We start from the raw sequence: 18527 nt of genomic DNA on the forward strand, positions 1-18527 counted from the left end.
TTTACAACAAAATAAACTCATGCTTTTAATTACATTTTTCCACAAACTTTTTGAGGTACCTTTAAATAGTAATAAGAACTATATGGTTTGTGTATGTATGGAGCTATAGAAAGAATAATGGATTCAGTTTCATTATTAGGTAGCTATAACATATTATGATGATGTTTTAAACAATTTCTGTGTGAGAGATTGTGTTTAAATCATATATTGCCCAAAATATGAATGAGTTAAATGATTTATTATAGAGAGTATTAATAATTCATTTTTTCATTATTCCTCATTTGTGTAAGTGAATCAATTTAATGTGTATTACCACAGGGCTCCCATATGTTTGAAAATTAATAACCAGCAGGTACTTGATAGTTTGCCAAGCTGTGTAAAAATGACCAGTTTTCCTACAATGATTACTTTTGATGTTTGTATTAATTACTACTGTCCATAACAGCATGAGTATGAAGATACATTATTTTAAAGGTTATTAGTATACAAGGGTTGTAAGATATTTTTATGAAGTCTTTTTTATGTGTCCAGATTTGTGTACAAGCTCACTTTGAATATGTAGAAATAAAATACTTCAGTAAAAGTTGTTATATGAAATGCTTTCAAAATTTATTTTGCCGTATTTATTCAGTTAGAAAATAAGATAATTAGGGATGACAGTGTCCAAATTTTTTTTAAGGTTTATTTTTTGAAAGAGCTACATAGAGAAGGAGGGAGAGAGAGGGAAAGGGAGAGAGAAGGAGAGAGAGAGGGAGAGGGGGAGAGAGAGAGAGAGAGAGAGAGAGAATATGAATCTTCCATCCACTGGTTCACTTCCCAGATAGATGGCTGCAATGGCCAGAGCTGAGCCAGACTGAAGTCAGAAGCCAGGAATTTGTCTGGGTCTCCCATGTTGGGGTGCAGGAGCCCAAAAACTTGAGCCATCTTCTGCTACTTTTGTCAGGCATGAGTAGGGAGCTTGATCAAAAGTGGAGCAGCTGGGACATGAACTGGTGTCCATATGTCAGAGTGACCTCACAGGTGGTAGCTTTACTTGCTACACCACAATGCTGGACCCCAGTTTATTTTTCAATAATAAATGAATATTATCAGCACAAATAAACTAATTTATTCGCTGTCTTAAAAAATATTCTTGATTTCTAAGAACTTGTTCTAGAACCTAAATTTCATTTGCTCATAGCTATAATTTTGATATCCATTACTCTTTATTTTACATAATGATAGCTTTTGGGTTTGTGATTATTTCCAGAGAAAAATGTTTTTACTATTCTTTTAAAATATTAAAATAGTATTGCTATTAGAATATAAAGCCAGTCTAGAATGCTTTAAAGTTTTGGTCACAGCCATTTTGAAAGCCTTGAATCTTTGTATAGCAAAGTTTGTCCCATTTTGTTGCAGAATTTTCTATGTGTTCTCCTTATAAATCTCCATTGTTACCCAAGTTATTCTTAGAAATTCATCTTGCCCTATTTTACAAATTCAAACAACACATTTTATTTATTTTATTTTCTCACTTTGTTCTCAATGCCTTCTAGTGTATTGTCTCTAAATTCAGTATATCTGTAAACAGTTCTCTTTCAGTCTTCAGAGGTCATGGAGTTACAACAGACATAGTTTGACTATATAGCTGTTTTTTTTATTTTCATATAGTAATATAAATCATTAACTAAATTTTTGTTTTTCTTCTACACCTAACTGTATGTTAATCTCTCCTGGTACTGCCTAATTTATTACATTAACATAGTATATCTCTCCATTTGTTTAGTTCTTTAATTCTCTTAATGATGTTTTCTAGTATTCAGTATATAGCTTTTATAAATTTTAGGGTCAAATTTACATCTATTTCATATTTTTGTTGCTATTGTAAATGACATTATTTCATTAACATTTCCATTGCTAGTATATGTAGAAACATAGTTTTTTTTTTGTATGTTGATCTTATGTCTTGTGATCTTCCTTAAACTCACTTTTTGGATTTTGCATGCTATTTTCTACTTAGATGATCACAATGTCTGTGGAAAAAAGTGCTTTTCCCTTTCCAATCTGGTTTCCTTTTATTCATTTTTCTTATCTTGTTAGATTAGCTAGATCCTTTGCGATGAGAGCAGACATCCTTGTTCATTTCATGGAGAACTAATTACTCTTTCATCATTCAACATCATGCTAGTTCCAGAGTTTTTTGAATAAATACCTTTATCAGATTGAAGAACTGACCTATTCTGTTAGTTGAAGGTTTTCATCAGTGGATGGTAGATAATGCTTTTTCTGCACCTGTTGAGATGTTTCTATTGAATTTTGCATTTAGTTTTAATGTCTGTTCATGTAGTGAGTTATATTGTTTAATTAAATGTTAAGCCACCTTGTTTTCTTTGAATAAATATCACTTGGTCATGATGTGTTGTCATCTTTATCTCTCCCTTTCACTCTCTCTGCCTCTCTCTCTCTCTCTCTCTCTCTTTCACACACACACACACACACTTATGTGTGTGTGTATGTATACATTACAGATAGTTGGATTTCATTTGCTAGCATTCTCTTTAAGTGTTTACATCAATGTTCATTAGAAATAACTGGTTTATTTTCCTTTTACACTCTTTCATATTTTGATATCAGATTAATGCAGGCCTCACAGTATGAGTAAATATTTCCTCTTCAGTTTTCTTGACAAATTTGTACAGAATTGGTATTCTTTCCTTCTTTCCTTCTTTCTTTCTTTCCTTCCTTCCTTCTTTCTTTCTTTCTTTCTTTCTTTCTTTCTTTCTTTCTTTCTTTCTTTCTTTCTTTCTTTCTTTCTTTCTTTCTTTCTCTTTCTTTCTTCCCTCCCTCCCTCCCTCCCTCCCTCCCTCCCTCCCTCCCTCCTTTCTTTCTTTCTTTTCTTTCTTTTCTTTCTTTTCTTTCTTTTCTTTCACAGTGAGACACAGAGAGAAAGGTCTTCCTTTTCCGTTGGTTCACCCCACAAATGGCCGCTATGGCCGGCGCATTGCGGCCAGCGTGCCGCGCCGATTTGAAGCCAGGAGCCAGGTGCTTCCTCCTGGTCTGCCATGTGGGTGCAGGGCCCAAGCACTTGGACTATCCTCCACTGCCTTCCCGGGCCACAGCAGAGAGCTGGACCAGAAGAGGAGCAACCAGGACAGAACTGACGCCCCAACCGTGGCTAGAACCTGGGGTACTGGCGCCGCAGGCAGAGGATTAGCCTAGTGAGCTAGCTTCTTTTAAGGTGAAAGTAGAAAGCATGTAAAAATCCTATCTTCTTTTGCGAAACAGGTACTTCATGTTAAAATTTTCCTGCAAGCTCTTTGGTTGTTTATCATAAATTTTGTTATGTTTTTTGATTTTCATTCATTAAAAATACTTTCTGGTTTTCCTTTGGATTTTTCTTTGAATCTTCAGTTATTTAGATATGTTATTTAGTTTCCAAATATTTGAGATTATTTTTCAGAATTTTTTCTGTTTCCAGTTTCTAATTTAATTCCGTATGGGTTTGAAAACATGTGTTGTATTATTTTAATCTTAAATGTATTGAAACTTGTTTTATGTTCCAGAATGTCATATATTGGAAAATGTTTTCTGTTCACTTGAAAATATTTTTTCTGTTGGGTAGAGGTATAAATATCAATGATGGTCAAGTTGGTAGATAGCAGTGCTTAAATCCTCTGTATTGTTCCTGATTTTCTGTCTGCTTATTCTCCTAATTTTTGAGAGAAGAATGTTGAAACCTCCAACTGTACTTATTTGTCCATTTTTTTTTTCATGTAGTTTGATCAGTTTTTGTTTCATATGTTTTGAAGCTTTGTTGTGATGCCCATATGTGTTTTAGGATTTTTGTGTGTTCTTGATGAATTGATTCCTTTGTTTCTATGAAATTACCATTTTTAACCCTGGTAATATTGTTTGCTCTAAAATCTATTCTGTTTGATATTAGTACGGCTATTATTCATTTCTTTTGATTGGTGTTGGCATGCTTACATCTTTTTCTATAATTTTGCTTTTATCCTGTTTGTTAAAATGTAATTTTTGGATAGGCAGCATATGTTGAGCTTTGTTTTGTGTTCATTCTGGCAATCATAACAGTATTCAGGTCACATACATTTAACATCATGATTGGTATGTTTGGGTTTAAGTGTTCTATTTATTTATTTATTTATTTATTTTCTGTTTCTCCTATTCTCTGTTACCTTTTTCCTCATTTTCTATCTTTTCTGATTACATTTTTTCTTTTTGGCTGCCTTATTGGCTGTAACACTTTTTTGGGGTTATTAGTGGCTGCTTTGGGGTTATAGTACATATCTTTAATTTATCACAGTTTTCCTTTGAATGATATAATACGACATCACAAAAGGTTTTGAAGAATCTAACAAGAGTATAATTTGCATGTCTTACCCCTGGCCTTTGTGCTACATTTGTCCTATATTTATATTGTTTTAACCCAGTAATAATTATTTTTCCTTTAAGCAGTTAACTTGCCTTTTTTTTTTTTTTTTTTGAAGATTTATTTATTTATTTGAAAATCAGAGTTACAGAGAGAGAGAAGAAGAGTCAGAGAGAGAGAGAGAGGTCTTCTGTCCTCTGGCTCAAAAGCTGGAACTGTGCCAATCCAAAGCCAGCAGCCAGAAGCTTCTTCTGGGTCTCCCACACGGGTGCAGGGGCCCAAGAACTTGGGCCATCTCTACTGCTTTCTTTTTTTTTTTTTTTTTTTTGACAGGCAGAGTGGACAGTGAGAGAGAGAGACAGAGAGAAAGGTCTTCCTTTTGCCGTTGGTTCACCCTCCAATGGCCGGTGCGGCCGGCACGTTGCAGCCGGCGCACCGCGCTGATCCGATGGCAGGAGCCAGGTGCTTATCCTGGTCTCCCATGGGGTGCAGGGCCCAAGCACTTGGGCCATCCTCCACTTCACTCCCTGGCCACAGCAGAGAGCTGGCCTGGAAGAGGGGCACCGGGACAGAATCCGGCGCCCCGACCGGGACTAGAACCCTGTGTGCCGGCACCGCAAGGCGGAGGATTAGCCTAGTGAGCCGTGGCGTCGGCCTCTACTGCTTTCCTAGGCCACAACAGAGAGCTGGATTGGAAGTGGAGCAGCCAGGACTTGAACTGACACCCATATGGGATGCCGGCACTGCAGCGGCAGCATTACTGGCTATGCAACAGCGCCAGCCTTGCAGTGAATTAGCTTTTAAAGTGATTTTTATTTTTGTTTTTTAAAGATTTATTTATTAATTTGAAAGGCAGAAATACATTGACCAGGATTGGACAAACCCTAAGCCAGAAGCCAGGAGCTTCTTTTGGATCTCCCACATGGGTGTGGGGGGGCCCATGTATTTGGGTCATCTTCTGCTTTCCCAGGTTTATTAGCAGGGAGCGGGTCATCCTGCTGCTTTCCCAGGTGCATTAGCAGGGAACTGTGTTGGAAGTAGAACAGGTGGAACTTGAACTGGTGCCCATATGGGATGCCGGCACTTGCATGTGGAGGCTTAACCTGCTATGCCACATCACTGGGCCCTAAAGTGATTTTAAAAATAAACAGTCTTTTGTTTACCCATGTGGTAACCAATCAGATAACTCCTCAATCCTTTATGTAGATCTAGGTTTCTGTCTGCTGCCACTTTCCTTCTGACTAAAGGTCTTCTTGTAATATTTCTTGTAATGTAGTACTGCTAATGATGAACACTTTCAGTTTTATATGTTTGAAAAAGTCTTCCTTTTCTTCATTTTGAAAAGGTATTTACAGTGGAATTTTCAGAGGTTTAAAGATACTGTTTCACTGTCTTCTGGCATACATATATGCTGGTAAGAAGTCTGCTGTCATTCTTGTCTCTTTCACTGTACATAATGTATCTTTTTCTGGCTACTTAAAGATTTTGTGTGTATCTTGATTTTTTTTTTAAAGATTCATTTATTTGAAACGTAGAGTTACAGAGAGAGAGGGAGAGAAAGAGAGATCTCACATCTGCTGATTCACTCCCCAGATGGTCATAATGTCTGGAGCTAGGCCATGCTGAAGCTATGGGTACAGGGGCCCAAGCACTTGGGCCATCTCCACTACTTTCCCAGGCTCATTAGCAGGGAGCTGGATTGGAAGTGGGAACAGCCGGGACTTGAGCTGGCATTTTAGGTGGCGGCTTTAACTGTTATACCATAGTGCCAACCCCTATCATTGATTTTAAGCCATTTAATCATGTTCTGTCTTGGTGTAAAACTGTGTCTCTGTGCTTGGGATTTGTTAATATTCTTGGATCTATGGGTTTTCAAAATTTTTATTATTTTTGATTAACAACTTATAGTTAAACATTTGTATAGGGTATGGTACAGTACTTCAATACAAACATACAGCATGAACCAATAAAGCCAGGCAACCATCTTTTCCATCTCCTTATCTTTTTCCTCTATTGAGAGCCTAGCAACTCTTCTCCTGTTCTTTATATCATATATAATATACTGTTGTGAACTGCAGTCATTTTCCTGTGGTTTTACTGTGTTAATGTTTATGTTTTGGTACTGTTATCTGATCTCCTTCTATCTCCCTCCTCCCTGCCTTGCCTAGCATGTAGTAATCACTATTCTAAGTACAGATCAAGTATCTTCACTTTCCCATAGGAAAAAAGTGGCTTATTTCACTTAACATGATCTCCAGTTCCATTCATTTAGCTATAGATGCCAGGATTTTATTCTTTTTTTATGGCTGAATAATATTCTGTTTCACATATTGTTTATCCGTTCATCTGTTGATGAACGTCTAGGTTGATTCCATATCTTGGGCATTGTGTATATTGCTGCAGTGAACATGGCTGTACACATACCTCTTTCATTTGCTAATTTCAGTTCTTTTGGATATATACCCAGAAATGGGATAGCTGGGTCAAATGGGAGGTCTATTTTTATTTTTTTGAGAAACCTTTTATTGTCCTTCATAATGACTGTATATTACATATTTTTGCATTTCCAGGAAAAATGTATAAGGGCTTCTTTTTTTCACATCTTCACCAGCATTTATTATTATTATTATTACTGGATAATAACCATTCTAAGTAAAGCAAGATATTATCTCATATGGTTTTGATTTAAATTTTTCTGATAGCTAGTGTTGAACTTTTTTTTTCATGCATTTGTTGGCTATTTGCATTTCTTTTGAGAAATGCCTTTTCAAATCTTTTTCCCATTTGTAACTGAATAGTTTCTTTTTTGAGTTTTTTTTTTTTTTTTCTTTTTTTGAGATCCTTACATAGTCAGGTATTCTCTGAGATAAATAGTTTGAAAATATTTTTGGCTATTGTATTGGTTGCCTCTTCATTTTTTGATTGTTTCCTCTCCAGTACACAGGATTCTTAGTTTGATAAAATCCTATTTGTCTATTTTTGCTTTTGTCACCTGTGCTTTTGGGGTCTTATCCAATAAGTCATTGCCTATAGCAAAGTCTTGTTTTCTTCTAGTTAATTTCATAGTTTCTAGTTTTAAATTTAGATCTTTGATTCCTTTTGAGTTGAATTTTATATAAGGTGATGGGAATGAGGGAGTTGTCTTCTATATATATATAGTGAGTTTTCCCAGCATAATTTATTAAAGGCTGTCCTTTCTTCAGGGTATGTTTTTATGCCTTCCTCAAAGGTGGATTGGCTGTAGATGTGTGAATTCATTTCATTTCTGGAACTTTTATTGTATTCCATTTGCCATGTATCTTATTTATTTATTTATTTATTTATTTATTTATTTTTTGACAGGCAGAGTGGCCAGTAAGAGAGAGAGAGACAGAGAGAAAGGTCTTCCTTTACCGTTGGTTCACCCTCCAATGGCCGCTGCGGCCGGCGCACCACGCTGATCTGAAGCCAGGAGCCAGGTGCTTCTCTTGGTCTCCCATGCGGGTGCAGGGCCCAAGGACTTGCGCCATCCTCCTCTGCATTCCCAGGCCACAGCAGAGAGCTGGACTGGAAGAGGGGCAGCCGGGACAGAATCCGGCGCCCTGACCAGGACTAGAACCTGGTGTGCCGTTGCCACAAGGTGGAGGATTAGCCTATTGAGCCGCAGCGCCGACCGCCATGTTTCTGTCTTTATGCCAGTTCCATGTCATTTTGATTTTGATAGCTGTGTGATAAATCTTGAAATCTGGTATTGTGATGCCTCCAACTTTGTACTTTTTAAGATTGGTTTGGCTATTCAGTAATTTGTATTTCCCTATGTATTTTAAGATTATTTTTTTGGGGCCGGCGCTGTGGCACAGCGGGTTAACTCCTTGGCCTGAAGCGCTGTATCCCATATGGGCGCCAGTTCTAGTCCCGGCTGCTCCTCTTCTGATCCAGCTCTCTGCTTTGGCCTGGGAAAGCAGTAGAGGATGGCCCAAGTCCTTGGGCCCCTGTGCCTGTGTGGGAGACCCAGAAGAAGCTCCTGGCTCCTGGCTTCGGATCGGCACAGCTCCGGCCATTGCAGCCATCTGGGGAGTGGACCATCGGATGGAAGACCTCTCTCTCTCTGTACCTCTCCCCTCTCTGTGTAACTCTGACTTTCAAATAAATAAATAAATCTTTAGAAAAATAGTCAAAAAATAGATTATTTTTTCTAGTTCTGTGATTTTTGATGAGGATTGCATTGAATGTGTAAATTGCTATGTGTAGAATGTGCATTTATATAATGTTAATTCTTCCAATCCATGGATCAGAGGTATTTCCACTTTGTTGTGTTTCTTCCATTTCTTTGATAAGTGTTTTGTAATTTTCGTTGTAGATGTATTCCTCATGGTTGGTTGAAATGATTCCAAGGTATTTATTTTATTGTGTATTTTTGTAGCTGTTATGAACGGAATTATTTTTAAGTTTTAACATTTGTTTGAAAAGCAGAAAGAGAGACCTTCCTTCTGCTAGTTTGCTTCTCAACTGTCTGCAACAGCCAGAGTTAGGCCAGGCTGAAACTAGGAGCCAGGAATTCAATCTATGTCTCCCACATTGTTGGCAGGGACCCAAGAATTTGATCCATCACCTGCTATCTTCCAGGATACACATCAGTAGGAAGCTGGAATTGGGAGTAGAAGCCAGGACTTGAACCCAGCCATTCTGGCATGGAATGCAGGTGTCCCTGGCAGTATCCTAATGATTGCACCAAATACCTGCCCCAGTATTTCTTGGCAAGTTTGTTATTGGAATATAAAAAATGCTGTTGATTTTTGGATGTTCATTTTGTATCTTGCAAGTTTACTGAGTTCATTTATTATTTCTGGTAGTTGATTGGTAGAGTCTTCCAGTTTCTGTCTATATAGAATCATGTCCGCTACATACTGGGATAATTTGACTTCCTCCTTTTCTATTTGTATGTCTTTAATTTCTTTCTCTTGCTTAATTGATCTGGCTAAAATTTCCGGGATTATAATGAATACAAATGGTGAGAGTAGTTGTCTTTGGTTCCAGATCTTAGAAGAAATGCTTTCAGCTTTTCCCAGTTCAATATGATGTTGGCTATGGGTTTGTCACACATAGCCTTTAATATCCATACGTTCTATCTATATCCTTCTATAATGTGTTCAGGTTTTAGTCATGAATGGATACTAGACTTCAATGAATGCTTTTTATACATCTATGGAGATGGTCATATGATTTTTATCTTTTGTCTGTTGATTTTATTCTATTATGTTTTGTAATTTGTGGATGTTGAACTGTGTCTCTACAACCTGTAAAATAATCCCTCTTGATAATGTTATATGATTGTTTTTGGATGTGTGACTCTGTATTTGATTTGCTAGTAATTTGTGTAGAATTTTGGAAGCTATGTTCATCAGGGATGTTGACCTAGTTTTGTTGTTGTTGTTGTTGTGTCATTGTTTGACTTGGGATTAAGGTAAAATTGGCCTTGTAGAATGAGTTTGGAAGGATCTCCCCTGTCTAAATTTTTTGAATAGCTTGAAAAGAATTGCTGTTAGTTCTAACTTAAAAGATTGATAGAATTCAGTAGTGAAGTTGTCTGGTCTGGGCTTGTTATGGTTGGGAGACTTGATTACTAATTATCTCAGTATTCATTGTTGGTCTGTTGAGATTTTCTATGTCTCATATTTCAATTTTGGTAGGTTATATGTCCAGAAATTTCTTACTGGTTTTTCAGTTTGTTGACATGTGGTTGTTTATAATATTCCCCAATAATTATTTGTATTTTTATGTATTTATGTGTGTGAGAGAGAGGGCCAAAGTGAGAAAGACAAATAGAGATCCCAGCCACTAGTTTACTTCCTCAGTGCCCACAAAGGCTGGGGCATCACCAGGACTGAAACAAGGGGATGGGAAATCAATCCAAGTCTCTAAGGGGGTGTCACAATCTAATTACTGGAGAGGCAACTTCTGCCTACCAGGGACTGCATTAACAGGTAACTCAGATCAGGAACTGGAACCAGAGTTGGGAGTCGAACCCAAGCACTCTTTTTTTTGTTTGTTTGTTTGTTTGTTTTTTGTTGTTGTTGTTGTTTTTTTTTTTTTTGACAGGCAGAGTGGACAGAGAGAGAGAGAGAGACAGAAAGGTCTTCCTTTTCCGTTGGTTTACCCTCCAACGGTTGCCGTGGCCGGCTCATCGTGCTGATCCGAAGCAGGAGCCAGGTGCTTCTCCTGGTCTCCCATGTGGGTGCAGGGCCCAAGCATTTGGGCCATCCTCCACTGCCTTCCCGGGCCACAGCAGAGAGCTGACATGGAAGAGGGGCAACCGGGACAGAATCCGGCGCCTCAGCCGGGACTAGAACTCGGTGTGCTGGCGCCGCAGGCATAGGATTAGCCTATTGAGCTGTGGCGCCAGTGAACCCAAGCATTCTTAAGTGGAATTCAGATGCCTTAACTACTGGATTATATATTTTTCCCTCAAGATAACTTTTTAATTTCTCTAGATTTTTCTTCAGTGAGCCATTATTCAGAAGTTTATTGTTCAGGCTTCATGTGTTTGTATAATACTTAGTGTTTTGTTACTGATTTATTTATTTTTCATTTTCATTTTAATTAATTTTTAGCAGATTCAATATGATTTGTAGATACAAGTCTAAGAACATAATGGTGCCAGCACTGTGGTGTAGTAGGTTAAGCCAACTACAGTATGGGTGCTGGTTCAAGTCGCAGCTGCTCCACTTGTGATCTAGCTCCCTGCTAATGGCCTAGGAAGGCAGTGGAAGATGGCCCAAGTGTTTGGGCTCCTGCAGTTGCGTGGGAGACCAGGAAGAAGCTCCTGGCTTCAGATTGGCCCAGCTCCAGCCATTGTTGCCATTTGGGGAGAGAACCAATAGATAGAAGACCTCTCTCCCTGTCTCTCCTTCTGTCTATAACTCTGCCTTTCAAATAAATAAATCTTTAAAAAGTAAAACATAATGATATTCCACTCCTCCCTCCCTCCCTTTCACCCTCCTTTTTTCTACTTTTCTTCCTGTCTTTTTTTTTTTTAGTTTTTGAGGTAACATATCTTAAATTCATGCAGTAAAAAAGCTTAATAGTTCATGAGATAAGAAGCTTAACAATAAAAAAGTAAAAAGACATTAGTTTAGTGAGAATATAGACAATGGCCATAAACAATAATTGAATGTATAAATGGCCATTTCACCCATATACATTTTTTAGGTAATTAGTCATTCATAATTTCTTTCAATGAAATACAACTAATGATGATGTAACATCTAAATACTTCCCATGTGGTTATAATTAACTTCATTTGACTTTAAGGCACTTCCTCTCATTAGTTTATGCACAGGAATATTTTATGCAGATTGCATTGCAAATAATTGTACATTACTTTCTTTGTACTCTTTATTAGTTACCCCAGAGCAGGAAAAACATATTTGTCCTTTGAGGATGGCTTATTTTGCTAAGTATAATGATTTCCACTTGCATCCATTTTGTTGTTAAAGACAGGATTTTATTCTTTTTTACAACTGAGTAATATTCCATAGTGTATGTGTGCCACATTTTCTTAATCCAGTCATTGGTTGATGGGCATCTGGGTTGATTCCTTATCTTAGCCATTGTGAATTGAGCTTCAGTATAAATGGGGATACAGATAACTCTTTCATATGCTGATTTTATTTCATTTAGTTTAGGTAAATTCCCAGGAGTGGGATGGCTGGCTCATATGGTAGTTCTGTTTTCAGCTTTCTGAGCAATCTCCGTGCTGTCTTCCATAATAGCTGTACTAGCTTGCATTCCCACCAACAGTAGATTATGGAATCTTTCTCCCCACAGCCTCACCAGTACTTTTTTTTTTTTTTTTTCATTTCTGTATGAGAGCTGTTCTAACTGGGGTAAGGTGAAACCTCATTGTGGTTTTTACTTGCATTTCCCTGATGGCTAGTGATCCTGAACGTTTTTTCATGTGTCTGTTGGCCATTTGAATTTCCTTTTTTGAAAATGCCTGCTCAAGTTCTTTGCCCTTTTCTTTTGTTATTGTTGAGTTTCTTGATCTCTTTATAGATTCTGGATATTAATCCTTTAACAGTTGCATGGTTTGCACATATTTTCTCCCATTCTATTTGCTTCCTCTTGACTATGTTAAGTGGTGCAGAAGCTTCTTAGCTTGATGTAATCCTATTTGTCTCCTTTTGCTTTGATTATCTGTGCTTCTCGTGTCTTCTCCAAGAAGTCTTTGCCTATGCCAATGTTTTTCAGAGTTTCTCCAGTGTTCTCCTCTAGTAATTTGATGGTATCAGTTCATAGATTTAGATCTTTGATCTTTTTTGAGTTGATTTTTGTAGGGGTCTTGTTTCATACTTTGTGCATGGAGATCCAATTTTCTGAGCACCATTTTTTTTTTTAAAGATTTATTTATTTATTTGAAAATCAGAGTTACATAGAGAGAAGGAGGGACAAAGAAAGATCTTCCATCTACTGTTTCACTTCCCAACTGGCTGCAACTACTGGAGCTTTGCCAATCAGGAGCCAGGAGCCAGGAGCTTCTTCCGAGCCTCCCATATAGGTGCAGGGGCCCAAGAACTTGGACCATCTTCTACTGCTTTTCCAGGCCATAGTAAAGAACTGGATCAGAAGTGGAGCAGCTGGGACTCAAACTGGTGCCCATATGGGATGCTGGCACTGCAGGTGGCGGTTTACCCACTATGCCACAGTGCTGGCCCCAATGAGCACCATTTGTTAAAGAGACTGTCCTTTCTCCAGGAATGATTTTACCTCATTTGTCAAATATTAGTTGGTTGTAGATGCATGAATTAATTTCTGGGGATTCTATTCTGTCCCATTGGTCTACATGTCTATATCTGTGCCAGTACTAGGCTGTTTGATTATAACTGCCTTGTAGTATGCCTTGAAATCTGGCATTGTAATGCCTCTGGCTTTGTTTTGTTTAAGATTATTTTAGCTATTTGGGCTCTTTTGTGTTTCCATTTGAATTTGTCGTTGGTGTTTTGATTGGGAGCACATTGAATCTGTAAATTGCTTTTGGTAGTATGGACATTTTGACGATATTAATTCTTCCAATCCATAAACATTGAAGATTTTTCCATATTTTGTGTGTGTCTTCTTCTGTTTCTTTAATGTTTTGTAATTTTCTTTGTAGAGCTCTTTCACCTCCACAGTTAAATTTATTCCAAGGTATTTAAATTTTTTTGTAGCTATTGTGAATGGGACTGATCTTGCAAGTTCTGTCTCTGCCATGGCATTGTCTGTGTATACAAAAGCTATTGATTTTTGTATGCTAATTTTATTTACTGCAAGCTTTACCAAACTGTCATGTGAGTTCCAACAGTCTCATAGTGTGGTGTCTTTTGGTTCCCCTGATATATAGTTTCATGTCATCGGCAAACAGGGATAATTTGACTTCCTCCTTTCTCATTTATATCCTTCTGATTTCTTTTTCTTGCCTATGGCTCTGGCCAAAACTTCTAGAGCTATATTAAATAGCAACGGCAAAAGTGTGCATCCTTGTATGATTCCGGATCTTAGTAGAAATGCTTCAGGCTTTCCCCCATTCACTATGATGCTGGCTGTGCGTTTGTCATATATTGCCTTGATTGTGTTGAGGAATGCTCCTTCTATATGCAGTTTAAGGTTTTTATCATAAAAGGATGTTGTATTTTATCAAGTGCTTTTTCTTCATCTATTAAAATAATCATATGGCTTTTATTGTTCAGTTTGTTAATATGATATCACATTTATTGATTTGCGTGTATTGAATCATCCCTGCATACCAGGGATAAATCTTTTGTTCTGGCTGAATGATCTTTCTGATGTGTTGTTGGATTCAATTAGCTAATTTTTTTTTTGAGGATTTTTGAATCTATGTTCATCAAGGATATTGGTCTATGGTTCTTTCTTTCTTTCTTGTATCCTTTTCTGGTTTTTAAATTAAGGTGATGCTGGCTTCATAGAAGGAGTTTGGCAGGATTTCCTCCCTTTTAATTGTTTTGAATAGTTTGAAAAGAATTGTAATTAGCAAAGCTCTATTTGAATGAAAGTGAAATAAAGAACTTTCATAACAAGCAGAAATGGAAAGAATTTTTTATATTTAATTTATTTGGAAGGCAGAGTTATAGAGAGAGTGAGAGACAGAAAAGAGATCTTCCATCCTCAGGTTCACTCTCCATAATGACTGCCACAGCTGGGTCTGCGTCAGGCCAGAGCCAGGATCCAGTAACTCTGTCATGTTTCGCATAGGGATAGCAGGAGCCCACGTATGGTGGAGCAACATCTACTACTTTCCCAGGTACATTAGCAAGCAGCCAAGACTGGAACTGGCACTTAAATGGGATGCCCAGCATCCTGCAGGGTGGCTTAACCCTGTGCCCTGAAACACCAGCCTTGTTGTTGGTTTCTATTTTTATTCCATTGTTATCAGAAAAGATACTTAATGATTTTGATTAAAAAAATTAAGACTTTGTGATCTGTCTCAGAGAATGTTCCATGTGCAAATGAAAAGAATGTACATTCCTCAGCTGTTGAACAGAATGTTCTAAAAATGTCTGTAGATCCATTTGATCTATAGTATAGTTTAATTCTGATGTTTCTTTGTTGATTTTTTTATCTAAATGATTTGATCTTGATTGCTCCTGAGATCTAGTAAGTTTGTTTTACAAAATTGGGTTCTGAATATTGAGTACATGTACATTTACTACTTCCATATTGTTGAATAATTGATCCCTTGATCATTATATATTGATAGTCTTTGTCTCTTAACAGGCTTTATCTTATAGTCTGTTTTGTGTAGTATAAGGAATGGCTATTCTTGCTTGACTTTGGCTTCCATTACTGTGGAATATCTTTTTTCATCTTTTCAGTCTGTGTCTTTTTTGGTGAAGTGAGTTACTTATAGATAGTATAGTGTTGGGGTCTTGTTTTTTAAATCCATTCAGTCTGTATCTCTTAATTTGGGAATTTAGTTCATATATTCAGCGTTGTTATTGATAAGTAATGACTTAGACCTGTAATTTAAAAATAATTCTTTTTATTTTTAATATTCATATCCTTTCTTTAGTAAGTTTTATACTTTCAAGGTCTTTTCCGGATGGTAATTATCTTTCTTTGTTTTCATCTATAGGACTCCCTAAGCATCTTTTGTAAAGCTAGTCTGGTGGTGATGAAGTCCTTCAATTTCGGATTGTCTTGAAATGTCTTTGTTTCCCCTTAATTTATAAAAGATAGCACTGCTGGGTAAAGTATTCTGGGTTGGCATTTATTCTCTTTCAGAACTGAAAATGTATCTTTCCATTGTGTCTGTGGGTTTATAGCTTTCATCAAATTTGGAAAAGTTTTGTGTGTTTATTTTATTTTTTAAAATATTTATTTGAAAGAGAGGTAGAGACACAGAGAGAGAGGTCTTCCATCTGATGGCTCACTCTCCAAATGGCTGCATTGGCCGGAGCTGAGCCAAGCAGAAGCCAGGAGCCAGAAGCTTCTTCCAGTTCTCCCTTGGTTAGCGCAAGGGCCCAAGGACTTGGACCATCCTCTGCTGCTTTCCCCGACACTTCAGGGAGCTAGATCAGAAGTGGGGCAGCCGGGACTCCAACTAGCACAGATATGGGATGCCAGTGCTGCAGGCTGGGGCTTTAAACCTGCTGTGCCACAGCACCAACCCTGTTTTAAAAACCTTTTTTCATTTGAAAAACAGAGGGAGAAGGTGAGAAAAAGAGGGAGAGCGAGAAAATCTCCATCTACGTGTTCATTCTCCAAATGCTCACAACAGCTGGGAGGTGAGAATCCAATCCAGGTCTCCCATGTTGATGACAGAGTCCCAACTGCTTTGAGCCATCATCTGTTGCCTCCCAGGGTATTCATTAGCAGGAACCTGGAACTGAGACCAGTTAGAACTTGAACCTGTGCACTTCTATTTGGAATTTGGGCATCTGAAGTGGTGACTTTACTGCTATGCCAAATGCCTGCCTTGGCATTTTTTCTTCAAATGTGTATTTCCTTTTCTTATCTCTCTTCATGGACTCTAATTACACATTTATTAGGCTACTTAAGGTTGTTCTAGAGCTTGCTGAGGCCTTGTTCACTTAAAAAGTTTTTAATCTTTTTTCTCTGGTTCACTGTGTTTAGTTTCTTTTGCTATGTCTTCAAATTCACCAAATTTTTTTTTCGGTTTCTAAAGTGCTGTTTACTAGTTTTCATCTATACAAGTTTTCATTATAGTTTTCATCTATACAAGTTCAGGTTGAATGTTTTGAATTTTTTTCATGTCTACACTTAACCTACAGACTCCTTTGCATCTATCGATTATATAGTAAAAGCTCTTATATTTATGTCTACTAATTCAGTCATCTTTGTCATTTCTGATATAATGTTGATTGACCATTCTTCACTTTAGGTGATATTTTCCTGCTTGTTCACATGTTTACTAATTTTTGATCTGGTGCTAGGTGTTATTTATTTTACTTTGCTGGTTGCTAAATATTTTTACATCTCTATGCAAAACTTTTCTGAATACTTTATATAATGACCCATGTGTCAGGTTTTCCATTCTTGCTGGTGGATACAGGCAGTGTTACTGGCCTTGTGTGAGCATTGTTTCCTTTCATCCTTTTGGATGGTTCTTTATTCTCAGGTAGTTTTGTCACATAAGGTACTTGTCAGTACTCTGGATGCTCTGGGAGACCTGTGCAGATCTTGGGTGTTCCTTCTCTATGTCTTCTGTCCTCTTTGATATTCTTTTCTATGAATTGGGCCACTTTGACCTTCCCAGAGTTCCAGCTGTCTCTTCAACTCTGAAAGACAGCTGTACTTCACCTGCATTCACCTATCTTGTGTTGATGTCTGCAAACTGCAGGTAATAAGCTTGGGTAATTGTAATATGTTTCTTGTTTCTAGTCTCTAAGGGAACATAAGCTTACATTGCCTGAAATCCAGTCTTTAAAACTGTTAATTCATATATTTTGAACAATTTTTTTGGTTATTTTAGATAGGAAAGCAAATCCAACCCATTACTGTGTTATCTTCCAAAGTAGAAATCCCTTAATTTATTATTATAAATACCTTTAAGAGTTGGGGTATTTTTCAGATTAACTTACATGAAACCTAACATGACTTCATATCCTAACGGATTATTTATAAACATTATACATTATTTGTAGTTCAATAGTTTTAATGAAAATTTGAATGTTCTACAGAGATTTATAGAATGAATATTATTTTTTTAAGAATTATTTTTATTTATTTGAAAGAGAGTTACAGAGAGAGGTAGAGCCAGAGAGAGAGGTCTTCCATTCTGCTGGTTCACTCCCCAGATGACCACAACGGCCAGGAGCCAGGCTTCTTCCAGGTCTCCCACTCAGGTGCAAGGGCCCAAGGACTTGGGGCCATCTTCTACTGCTTTCTCAGGACATAGCAGAGAGCTGGATTGGAAGAAGAGCAGCCAGGACTCAAACTGGTGCCCATATGGGATGCCGGCACTGCAGACTGGGGCTTTAACCCGTTATACCACAGCGCCGGTCCCAAAGAATGAATATTTTGCCAGTTAAAAATCTTTTAAAAGTTCTGACAAACATTGATCTTTGTAATTGAGTTACATTTTCTATGTATTTATTTCTTTAATAGGTCTTCATCCTCCAGGTCCACCTTTAGCAAGACCCATTCTCCCCCGAGAACGAGGTGCTCTGGATAGAATTGTTGAATATTTAGTTGGTGATGGTCCACAGAACAGGTAATGTTTGCCAGAGTGATAGATAAATGGAAATGAAAAAAGGTTTTTGTCAGAATGTATGTATGCATATACTGGATGTCTTTGGCTTCTATTTCCCAATTTTTAGAACATAATAGAGTATTTTATAGCCCTGTAAAAGACAATTTATTCCATTTTTTTATTTTAATTTTTTAAAAGATTTGTTTACTTGAAAGGTAAATTTACAGAGAAGCAGAGGCGGGGGAGTGGGAGGAGAGGTGTTCCATCCTCTGGTTCAATCCCCAAATGGCCACAACGGCCTGAGCTGGGCTGATCTGAAGCCAGGAGCCAGGAGCTTCTTCCAGATCTCCCACATGGGTACAGGGGCCCAGGGACTTAGGCTGTCTTCTACCGTTTTTCCAGGCCATCAGTGGAGAGTTGGATTAGAAGTAGAGCAACCAGGACTCAAACCAGTGCCCATATGGGATGCCG

At 37.6% G+C, this 18527-nt stretch overlaps 1 protein-coding gene across 14 annotated transcripts in view; it reads left to right on the forward strand.

Annotated features, from left to right (window-relative positions):
• The window catches only part of LNPK (lunapark, ER junction formation factor), a 105109-nt gene that overhangs the window by 73706 nt on the left and 12876 nt on the right, over positions 1–18527 (forward strand). For all 14 annotated transcript variants that reach the window (XR_011387247.2, XR_011387249.2, XR_016230781.1 and 11 more), the window contains one exon: positions 17972–18077. Coding sequence is in view for 10 of the 14 variants with exons in the window: in XM_008258775.5 (XP_008256997.2) it covers positions 17972–18077 (106 nt within the window). In the remaining 4 variants the exon portion in view is untranslated. The remainder of the gene's footprint in view (positions 1–17971; positions 18078–18527) is intronic.

The sequence above is a fragment of the Oryctolagus cuniculus genome, chromosome 3 (genome assembly GCF_051225735.1).
Source record: "Oryctolagus cuniculus isolate XC-2025 breed Fujian yellow rabbit chromosome 3, ASM5122573v1, whole genome shotgun sequence".
Classification (NCBI taxonomy): Eukaryota; Metazoa; Chordata; class Mammalia; order Lagomorpha; family Leporidae; genus Oryctolagus; species Oryctolagus cuniculus.